General features: G+C 43.8%; 1 protein-coding gene across 1 annotated transcript in view; it reads right to left on the minus strand.

Annotated features, from left to right (window-relative positions):
* The window catches only part of PROM1 (prominin 1), a 65,177-nt gene extending 53,754 nt beyond the window's left edge, over positions 1–11,423 (minus strand). Inside the window, exons 1-2 of the mRNA XM_075041032.1 lie at positions 11,346–11,423; positions 4,754–5,167 (exon numbers count right to left, since the gene is read on the minus strand). Of these exons, the coding sequence (XP_074897133.1) occupies positions 4,754–4,973 (220 nt within the window). The 5' untranslated portion in view covers positions 4,974–5,167; positions 11,346–11,423. The remainder of the gene's footprint in view (positions 1–4,753; positions 5,168–11,345) is intronic.
* Positions 11,424–12,045: the final 622 nt, after the last annotated feature.

The raw sequence follows: 12,045 nt of genomic DNA on the forward strand, positions 1-12,045 counted from the left end.
AGTCCTTTCACCGCGTGCTGGCATGGATATGCCCAGCAGTCCTGGGAAAGTCTCAAGTTTAAAAAGCAAAAGGGCATTACCGGCTACCCGTAGCTGAGTTTAGCTCCAATGCTGCAACATCCACACATATGCATTTTTGTTGTAGGGGAGCTGTGGAAGATTTATTACTAACAGGAAGCAAAGCTGAAGTAGAAACGGGTAACCAAGAACTAAAGAGTTACAAAAGGCAAAGAGGCTAGTCTTACACACACACAAAAATAATTCTTACTGAGTTTTTAACTGAGGGGGTGATAAAGTGTTTGGATTCTTTGCTTTAGAAACTCACATACAACACAGCTAATGTATAAAAAAAAAAAAATCAATATCCTAGGAGCTCAAACCTACCTACAACAACAAGGTTTTGCATATGCATTTTCATATGCATATGCATACAGCTATACTAGTGTCGTGGTTTAACCCCAGCCAGCAACTAAGCACCATGCAGCCGCTGAAACCAGGACAACTAGCTACAAATACATTGTTTATTTTCACATCAAGTTATGTGATTATTTTTTAATGTTAAAGTTTTAATTGCTGAACACACTCATGTGAGATATTAATTGCAGAGATAGTGAACACAAGACTAGCTTGCTGAACTCTGTAATTTGCAGCTCCTTTGAAGACTGACCAGGTGAGGAGAAAGGAAGACCAAAAGGGGTCAGAGACAGGACTCTGCATTAAAATAGTCAAGTTCTGATCCTCAGTCTTATGCTCAAACTGTTCAACAAGTGACACTCCACAAACAGAAAGAATTGAGAGGTGTAGAACCAGTCTAGAGAACAGCTTGCTCTTGTGCCCCACAGGCAAATAGTACATTTAACTCTTTATGCTGTTTTGCCCAGGAAGTACTTGCATTCAACAGCTGATTTTTATATTAAAGTTTTATTCCCACTTCAGCAGAAACAGGGTTATCCACAATAAAAAGCAGAAGCTGGAGCAAAGCAGTTGTAACAACGTAAGTGGCACAGTGTCCTGCAATATGTTCAGGTACAGTAGAGTAAGGTAAACAGGCCTGTAAGTTTTTGTCTTATTTCACCTAAAAATAGGAGCAGGAGCTTTATTCCTAGCTTGTTTCCTCTGTGAACTCCTCACGTTTTTGTTACAAGACACAAGCTGTGAAACCAAAGATTTGTTGTGCACATCCTGCTGGCAAGTGGAATCTCAGATTAACATCGTCTTACTGCAACTAACAACAGGTTTCCATGGGAACAAAAACAAAACCATGATAAGATATTCATAGCAGCCAGAGGATCATACTGACCATGCCCTGTCAACACCAAGTTCACATCTCAAGGTCTCCAACACAACAGGTGACATGCACCATGTCACAACCATGAGCTGACTTAACTTTATTAATAAATTAATGCTTCAGTTTATGACAAATTCTAAGTAAGAGAAAAACTGACAATTGTTTTGTTAGATGTCCTCTTAGCTGAGTGATAGAAACAACTTGTAATTTTCCTATTATCACCTATTATTTTAAGTGGTGCTATTAACAGGGAAGAATAATGATGCTCTATCCTACACAGTCCTCAAAGGTAGCAGCACCATCATCTCCATTTTACAAATGGAGAAACCAAGGCACAGTAAGATTAAAGTGACCTACTGAGCCTCACATAGCAAACCAGTGACCAAACACAGTCTCTTCCACTCCAGTGTGTCATTAACTCAAAGTGGAGGCTGCTTCCCTGCGTAACAGTTTACGCTTGGGAGAAAATTCACTCCCATTTACACCAGTACATCATCTAGTGAGGACAGAAGTATTTGACTGGTGGAGTTGAAAGCAGAATCTATTTACATTCACTGAAGCATTGCAATCAGATATCCTAGTTCACTTTTTTAAACTAGTTTCTTGCCATATCCAAAGAGCACAGTGCTGGTCTTAAAAATTCAGCAATTTAAAAAAACTTGAGTTACAGTTCCTTGCCCTGGTTCTGTTACTGTGCTTTATGAGAGCACTGTATTCAATCCCATTAATAACTTATCTATTAAATCTAAACTTGGATTAAGTTAGATAACCACAAACTGGATGGCATGAACAAATTAAGGAGTAAATAATTAGTCACTTAAATTTAATTCAAAAAAACCCTTACAAAATATTTGACTGATTTTCTTTCTTTAAATGAAGTGATCCCTTTCAACTTTCAAGCAACATACAAGAACATTTAAATATATGTTAAGACTTAGCAGCATACAAATACTTCAAGAACAACATTTCCCAAAGACTCCGATGTACTTCATATTTTGCTTTATCATAACAGTATAAAGCTCATACTAGCCTTCTTCCTACAAGGCACACTTGGGACTGAAGGAGTATGAATGTTATACTGTAACATATTCAGCTCCATCAGAGCACTACTGGAAGCACAAAGATGACTTGGAAAGGCAGGAATATCTACATGCAATTGGACAATCCTGCCACTTTTTTCCCCTCCCAGCTAATAGCACTAACAGTAGATTGGAAAACCAAACATCAAGTACTTCCAAGAATCAGGGAAAAAAAATAAGACTACTAAGATCAAAGGTCTAGGTGACTGATGCCAAGTCCTCCCCATGAATTACACTTCTCCTCAATGTTATGGTTATATGCAATACACTGGGGCATCAACCTGGACCTAGCTCTTCTGAAGCACCAGCCCAATCGGAATGACAAAGTTTTGAATTAGAAACATCAAAAGGCTTGCTTTCTGTGCCCACTTGTGATTATGTTTATTTTCATCTCTGAATCAAAATTAAATCTTTTTCAAGTTGGCAGTTTCAAAAAAAAGAAGGCACTTCAAATATGTAACTACACCATTAATACACTGAATGTGAAAATAGAACAGCATATGGCAAAAGAGATTATGGGGATTAACCAATTAAATGGTATGACTCAAACTGACATGATCCGTCAAATCTGTATTTTGCAGTGAGGTCTGTGGGGGCATGGGAAAAGGACTTCACCTAATGCAAATAATGAAAGCCAAACTTCTAAAAATAACTGATTTGGCAAAAAGTATCTGCAAGAAAGGAAGAAGAGGTACGAGATGCTCAAAGCTTACAAGCTAAGAACAAGTGATTTGCTTCTGGATGTCTCCTTTCTCTTTAATGCTGGATTTCACAACAGCTACTTGATGCAGAACTTACTACAAGCAGTCCCACAGGACTATAATATTGATCATAAATTCTATACTCCATAATTATTTACATGCTTAGGACACATAATATTAAATTTGACATACAAGGTTACAGACCAAATTCCTGTTAGTATAAAGACACAGTAAACATCTCGCTGAAATCAAGTGTCCACAATAGTATGAGAATAAAATATTCAAGTAGGGCTTTAGGCAGAACAAAGGCCTGTTAAGAGTTGAATGCAGATGATAATCCTAACATATCAGGTCTCACAGAGAGGCAAATAGTTCACCTGCATATTTAATGGCAGAAAAGAGGATAGAAAAGCAGAGATAATCTGGAAACAATTCCTCCAAAAGGTAACATTACTGTCAGCTTCATGCAATTGCCCTCGTTACACCTTGTGTAAAACCTGCTCAGAAGACAGATCCTGCAGGGAATAGGCCAGGATTTTGCTCTCCTGGTTAACACCTGGGAGTCTGGGCACTTGTCTAAACAGAATTCATTCATTCAAGTTCATTTGAGCTCATTCGTCTACAGCTATTGAAGAAATGTCAAAAATACAAGCAAATAATAGTTCACAGGTATCATACAGGTACATGACCAAAGAATTTAAGACTTTAAATTACTAAGGGTTTTAATATATAAATTGAAAGATGTACTACAAAATAACACAAATGTCTTTTATACAGCTACAGCTAAACCACCAAAAGAAATCAATAACAAACCAAAGCCATTCTTAGACTTTATTAACGCTTCACCTCAATATAACTTCAAATGCCAATATTACACAGACACATTAGCATTTTGTTTTAAGAGCTAAATGAAACAAAAAACACATTGGAAAGTTGATACAACTACCACATCCACAAACACACAGCATTCCCAAAAGCACCTTTTAATCAATGCAACCTAAATAAGCACACACTTCTCTGATACCTTAACTTTTCCTTTAGAAGAAGGGACAACTTAGTAGAAAAGGAATGGAAAAAAACAAATCTCAATAAAACAAATGCAATTCCAAGTCTTAACTTGACAGTTTACAAAGGAACAAGAAGTTACATGTGGCTGTGTAATGGAACTGACCTTATATAAAACTTGACTGTGGATGCACAGATACAGAAACAAATGAAATTTATTTCAAGTTGCTAAGTTTCCATTTCCTAGGCTAAATCTCATAATATTACAACCACTTGACTGTTTATCATAATATGCAAATCTCAGAGACCTGGCTCTTATGTATTTAATATTAAATACAAAGCAGTTTATGCTTTACTCCTATCTCATGCTTCTGAGCATACATAGGAAAAAGTTTCAGTTAAGAAAAAAAGCCTGAAACGCATCAGTGACAGCTTTGATATATATAAGCAAAGGCCTGTGAGATTTCATCAACATTTCATTTTCATTAACAATCTCCCGCCCACTATGCTTAGCAGAAAAACATTACTTTATGTGGAACCATACACATTTCCAGGCTATAACATGTGCTACTAACAAAGCCCTCCATATCAACTACTTCCAGATTATGGTCTTAATAGCTGCAATAGGATGAACATATCAATAACACATCTTTATTAAAAAAAGTAGTTTATCTGCTTACCTTGAGGAAAAGAATTTGGCTGCACTAAATACAGGAATGCATGTACTATTTTAAACAAAATTCCTATTGGCCCAGGTTCATGGTATGCACCTGTATCATACGTCTTGGCTGGTACAAATCCAAAATCCAAAGTCCCAGGAGGCGGTTTGTATATAGGCTGTACCTCTGAAATAGTACTTCCACAAAACAGCAGCAGCAGCAAACAGAGTTCCGCAGCCATAGCTAGCAGTATTCATAAAATTGGAGGTAGAGATATTTGTCCCACCAAGTCTAGATCTCTTCAATACATTCACTTGGGGGTTAGCTTTCTAGTCAGGAAAATGCTGGTGCACCCTCAGGCCTTTTACTCTTTAATGTACTCTTGCTTCGGAGTGGTACAGAAGCCTTTCGTGGAAATGACTCAGCGCACCATCTCTGGCAAAAACAAGAAAGAGCTCGTTAAGGTGTGTGCAAGCACATAGGAAAGTGCAAGATAGCCTGCATTCTTCTGTGGAAATTGAACATATCAATAGTGGTAAAAGCAAGCTAGATAGGATAGAAAAGAAAAAAGATTGAGGTTTGTGAATAATATGGCCAACTACATCCACTGTACTTGAAAGAGGGGGGAAAAAACAATTATGCATAGTTCCAGGTCAGTGAGTTTTCAAAAACAAACAAAGCAGAGCATTGGGACAGCTCCAAGGGAGACAAAACTAAAGGAACAATGTATGAATTGCGCTTCTAAGTACAATATGTCATGTTACAACTGTTACACAACACATTTCATCAGCCACCTGATGTTACTGTAGTTGATGGCAATCATTACAAGTCATATCCTGTACCTTCTATAATCTCAACCTTTCAGTAAAACCTTCCAGATACCAGTTACTCCTAATCATCCTCCAAGACTGAGGAATTAAATTATTCATCAGTGAAAAGCTAACAAAAAAACCCCAAACCCCAACAAAACACAACTTCACCCTCCTGACAGGTGACAATGGGTGTCAATAATTACTTTCTATTAACTCAAACTATCTCAAGGCTCTTCTTAGGAACTGGAAAAGTCACCTCAATAATTTTTATTCATAGCTTGCTAAAGCTGTGTGTCATTAAGATGACTTTGGATGCTTACACATGTTTAAGAATGTTCTGAATCTACAAAAATCACAGCAGTTTAATCAACCACCACTTAAGAAATGTAAACACAAGAAGCCCCCCAGGCTTCCAACAAAGCAACTGACCACATCTTTGTCTATTGGGGGCTAGGTGTAAGACTCCTTCACTTCAACATGGGCCATGGTGGCCTCCAAGGAAACAGACCAAAAAAACCAAACAAAAGGCAACAGAAAAACTTCTGCCCCTTTCTGATTTTGGAAGCCGCATGTACTTGACAAGTGTACCAGCAATCACTGCACTGACCTTCCCACCCATCAGACTGACTTATCTTTGAAGTGTCTTTGGTGATCTACCAGAGTGCCATTGGTGGGGATGCCCGAGAACACACCGCTCATGACAAGCTGCCCACTTCAAACTGGTGAGCACCCAGCACAAACTGCCTTTTCTTAGCACAGTTGTGCCTCTGTTGCCTTTTTCAGCAACACTACCCAATAGAAATACTTTTAATCTCCACATTGGTGTTCAGATGATTCACTTGCAAGAATGACAGCCAAACACCTCACAGCCTCAGTCAGCCCAATCCTACATCAATACCTTGACTTCTAAGGTGGTTCCAGGTCAAAGAGATGCTGTAGACAAAAGACTTGAAAATCGGCAGTAAGTGAGACTTAAGTCTCTCCCATACTTTACAGTCTCTGGTAAAACAAAGGCTACCTTTCTGAAAACCAGTATTGACTTTCAAAAAAACATGTTGCAGGCTTGTTTAGTAGTCCATGCTGCATTCAAAGGATAGATTGAGATCATGAAAAATATGGAACAAAGGAATACAAGACCAGATCAAAGAACTAGAGACAGATTTGTTTCCCTGTAGTCCACTCAAGTTAAGAAGAAAAACTCAAATCTACCTTTCCGCCTCATGGCTCATAAAAACCAAGAAGAATGAACAGTAATAATGCTATGAATAGCAGAATTATCCAATCCTTCTCCAAAAAGGCTATGTTAGCATCCACTCTGAAATATGATGCTCAACACAGGAACATAAGAACTCAGAACACATCACACCATGAGTATTCTCCTATCTGGAAAAGACTCATTTGTTAAAGAATAATCAAAAAAAAAAAAAAAAAAAAAGAGTCCAGCTCCAAAATACTATTTCTCCTCCTTTAATTTTTTCTTGAGACTAATTTTCTTCAGCCTAAAAGGTAGTTTTCAGTGGAATTTTCTTTTATGCACCTATTACTCTCGGGCTGAACATAGAAATGGTCAGAAACCAAAAACTGCTTAGGCTGCAGTTTATTATCAAATTTACAAAAACACTACAGGACAAAATACCACAAGACCAGAACTAAGTGGAAAAAAAAAATTTGCCTTAATGACAGAACAGTGAAGATGTGCAAGTTTGATACAGTACAGTTCAACTTGGTTTTCTTAAAAAAAAAAGTTTGAACACTCTTTCTAAGTAAAGCTTAGTTTTCTGGAGATTACTCAAGTACAGCTGCCACACTCCAATAAGGCAGGAGAAAAAGCTCACATATAGTGAGCCTTGATTCCAAGCGATACAAAAGTGTACAATACAGGGAAATGTTAGGTGTGTTTGTGAAAGATGAAATTGAGAGGAAGATGGCCTCTGTAACTGGTGTCTTAAGGCAAAGCTAAAAGACAAGGCATGTCCCCTGTAGTGCATTCTGTTATACTAGAGAGAAGGCAGAAGAGAAAGTACATACAACTTTTTGTTGTTGTTGTTAGATTTTAGGTTAAGGACAATTTAAAGTGCATCTAACTGTACAAACAGGCAAACAAAGCCCTGTCAAAATGTCCTCCAAATATAGGAAAATAATCACTATGCCTGCTAGAAATGCAAAGTCATGTATTAACCAAGACAGAAAGTTGGCAGTTTTAAGACAAGGACACTACTGCAATTGCAAGGACACTACCTGTACTGCAGATACAAACAACATTCTACTAAGTGGAGACACATAACCAGCTTTCAATCCCAAAGACGCTACTGAAATCTCCAACTCTACATAATTTTCAGTTAAACTTTTATAAAGTTCAGAATTTTTCAGCAAAGCATGTGAGTTTTTTGCAAATCAAAGAATGTGCAGAATTCTGACAATATTCTCTTCCCCTTCCTTTGCTGGCAAATAAATGACAATAAACATGGTATATATAATCTTACTGGGCAATTCCTCCAGGCTGACACCACATCCTCTCTATACTACATAAAACACTAATATATTTTCAAGGTTACATTAATAATGATCAGGAACTGACAGAAACATTATTAAACCTGTAACTTGGGATACCTCTGAGCATTCAATATGTATTCAACCTACCTAAAAATAACTCAGATGTAAAAAGCTGCCAGCAGTTATCCTTATCTTGATATCTAAAAGAAACTTAGCTGGGAGCATATTAGTTAAATATGCTAGACTAACAGCATTGAAGAAGAAAAATATATCCATGAAATTTGTAATTTTGAGAACTGCAAGAATGACATACACGAGTGACACATATAAAGAGAATTGCATAGCAGTTTATGGTACTCTTCATTGCAGCATGTGGCCATCTCATTTCCTCAGAAACAGCGTGGCATCACTGCAGTCCATGAGCTACAGCTACAGTAATTGCTAGTACAACTCTCCCCAAGTTCAAGTGCAGTGAATGAAAAGAAGCTGTGTGAACCTTTGAAGTGCTTACATTAATTATCAAATAAGATATCAATTTCATTACTATGTTTCAATTAAAAAAAACAACCACAAACCCTGTTACGTACTTAATAAGATACATAACAATGAAAGCATTTAACTAATTTTCAGTGTGGTTTGCAAGTGTCCATCTTTAAAAGACTAGAGCTTTTGCTTTTTATTCTGTGGTTGTCACGAATATTCTACATGTACAAGTCACTAAACATAATTCCTGGGGTTTTAAACGCTATCTGTGGAGAATACAATCACCCTTTTACCAAGTATGCTGCAGTATTATCATATCTCTGATATATCCTTTTGTAATATTTTCCCCAACCAATAAAGCTGCAGCAACTCCACTGTAAGTTTAAGAGGAGGAAAGGAGACAGAGCAAGAGCTGCATTAGTTCAGCAACTGCTTCAATGATACATCAACTCTAAATAACAGACCTCAGAAACAGCATGATGTCCAGCTCTTTGTTTCAACAAGACTGGCCTCCTTCTGTTTAACGCTGCAATCCATGCAAATACAACACTGCAGTGCAGCAATGCAACAATGATTAACCCTGTGAACTGAAATTCAATCAACCAAAGGCCAGACTGATAAAGCTCAATGTGGGAGCCTGCTGGCAGTGAACCATGATGGGATGGTAGAAGATGCAGCTGTCCATAGGAAGCCCACACAAGAGATCTGCCTATGTTTGTTGCATTTTTTAACTAGTAATTTGAAAATTCAAGGCCATAATCCCCTTGCATGAGGTTGCTCCAGTGAGAGCAACCACCAGAAGAGGAAAATGAATTAAAACAGCCACAAAACACAGTGTTACAGGTAGACGACTAAAACTCCTAAGTATGCATTAAAAAAAACCCACACCACCACCTTCCCATTCAAGAGACATAATACAGCAAGCCAAGTTAGATGCTGGCAAGTCAAGAAGGTACAGTTTTCTGTTACAGAATCCGTCCTAAGCCTACCAACAATCACAACCTGTTGCCATAGGAAGAGTAGGAAGCAAATAAGCCTAGTAAGTACTAGAGACTGCAGGACTGAGTCTGGCAGCACTGACAAAAACCAAACAAACAGAATCTTCCACACAAGGTAGCCTCAGTATGCGTCTGACATGCTTGCTATATGCTGAAAATGAGTAAGTGCTCAAGTCAGGAAAAGCTGGATATTCAGAACCCAGTTCACTTTGACCAGCTACTCAATAATTTGAAACCAAATTTTTAAAAAGCAACACCAAAAAATCCTGCTGTTTTACAAGTCACAGCCATTTGCAAACAACAGACACAGACCTGTAAAAATTCCAAATGAGGTATCTTCCCCAGGACACCAGCAGGTCTGATTTTCAGCTGACCGCTTAAATGTTTGAAGTATATTTTCACTAGCTGAACAACAACAACAACAAAAAACCCAACTTGATTTTAAGTGCTGAATTTACTGTAGCATTCATAGAGCATTCCTTGTGAGAGCACTTTTCAGCATCACATAGAAAATTTTAAAACACAGTAAAGCCAGCCCGTAAACAGAGTGGGTTTTGGCAAACGGGGACTGATGAGGGCTGAATACGTGTCCCAACACCAAGGGGCTGGGACGACAGACCCCCCGTACGCCCACTGCCAGCTGAGACCAAGTCTTTCCTTCGCCTTCTGTCCAATTACTAAAACTGTAGAGACCTCTTCCTCTACCACGCTGCGGGTACCGCAGCTCTGCCTCTGCTGGAATACCGACCGATTCGGTAGTTTCTTCAGTCGCTCCCCTGCGTGTCTGTGTGCAGAGGAAGACACAGCCCATGTTTACTGCCACGGCTGCCCCTTTCCCCCCGCCCTCGGATGAGGTCCCCAGCTCACAGCAGAGCTCAGCCCTGCCGAGAAAAACGCCTGACCACCCGGGGTGGGCTGGCGCGATCTGCCCAGGTACACGCTGAGCGGCAAGCTACCAGCAGCACCGCCTCAAGTAACTCCTCCGAGGCGGCATTCGCCGCAGCGCGCTGCCGTACCGAGCGGGGACCCCCCGGCGGGAGCGGACGGGCCCTTCTCCCCGCTCACATCCACGGTTTCACCGCAGAGCCACGGCAGGGGTTTGCCTCCCCTGCCTCCCCCGCCCCTGACGAGCCGATTTCGAGGCCACCGCGGTGTCCCCCTCCCCCTCCCCGGCGCCGCTCAGGCCCCACCGCCCGCTTCCCCCCCGCCCGGCCCCGGGCAGGTGCCCTCTCCTGCCCGCGGAGCGGCTCCCCCTCTCCCCGGAGACCTCCGGGGCTCTCCCCCCGCCCCGCTCCCGCCACTCCTCTCTCTTCAGTGGCCGGAGACTCACAGCCGGCCGCCGGCCCCCGAGCCCTCCTCAGCCGGCCCCCGACCCCTCCTCAGCCATCCCCGCCACATACGGCCCTCCGGGGAGGAAAGCCGCTTCACTCGCAGCGGCCGCGCCCGCCGCCCCGCTCTCCTCCTCAGCGGGCGGATCCGCCCTCGCTCCCCGCGGACCGCCACACACACACCGCCCCGCCGTGCCGCAGCCCCTTCCCCCCGGCCGAACCCGTCCCTCCCGCAGGGCCCCTGCCCGCAAGCACGCTTCCCCGGCTCCCCTCGGCACAGACCTGCCCCTCCGCCCCCCGCCTCACCCCGCGCTTTCAGGGCCGGGGCTCCCTCCCTCAGTGCCTCCATCCCGCCACTCCCCGCTCCCACAGGTCGCTCTCCCAGCCCGACTGTCCCCCCCCCGGCAGGCAGCCCCGCTCCCTCGAGCGCCAGCCTCCCTCGACGGCCACCCGCCCCCCCTCACCCGGCTTCCCACAGCGGCCCCCCGCCCGCCGACACCTCTCCTCTCCCCCGCGGCCGCACTCTCCCGGCCAGGACCTTCTGCCGCCCGCAGCGGGAGCAGCCGGGGAAGGCGGCGGAGCCCCGCCCCCACCTGCTGCCTCCCCCGGCCCCGCCGCGGGCAGAGCGGCACCGCCGGCGGGGGAGCGCTGCCCCGGGACCCCTCCTCACGTACCGCCCGGCGGCACTCACCGGCCAAGCGGGGAAAGCACGGAGGCGGCGGGGCACGGCACGGCCCGCTCCGCCTGCCGCCTCAGAGCGCCGCGGCGGCGGTGGTGGTGGTGGTGGTGGTGGCGGTGCCGCCCGCGCATGGATTATGGAGGGCGGGCTCTGCCCCGGGCCGGGGCTGCGGGACCACCCCGGCAGGCTGGGGCTGGAGGGGGGAGGAAGAGGAGGAGCGTGAGGGTTTTAATCCCGGAGCGGCCCGCCGGGAGAGCGGGAGCTGGGGAGGCGGGAAGGGCTTCGCGCCGCGGCTAGTTAAGCGCGGCCGAGCGGGTCAGGCTGGCCCCGCACCGGTACGGGAGGGAGCCGGCAGCGACCTGTTGCTCCCCAGGCCGGGCGGGCTGCGGGGCGGGAGCCGGCCCCCGCCCTCCTCCCGGCCGGGAAGGTGCCCCGGACCGACGGCCGGGCTCCGCCGAGGCACGTCTTCCTTTCGCCCCCCAGTGCGGCCGTGCCGGCAGCCCTCTTCGGGGATTCCTCC

This window comes from Buteo buteo, chromosome 1 (genome assembly GCF_964188355.1).
Source record: "Buteo buteo chromosome 1, bButBut1.hap1.1, whole genome shotgun sequence".
In the NCBI taxonomy this organism is placed as follows: domain Eukaryota; kingdom Metazoa; phylum Chordata; class Aves; order Accipitriformes; family Accipitridae; genus Buteo; species Buteo buteo.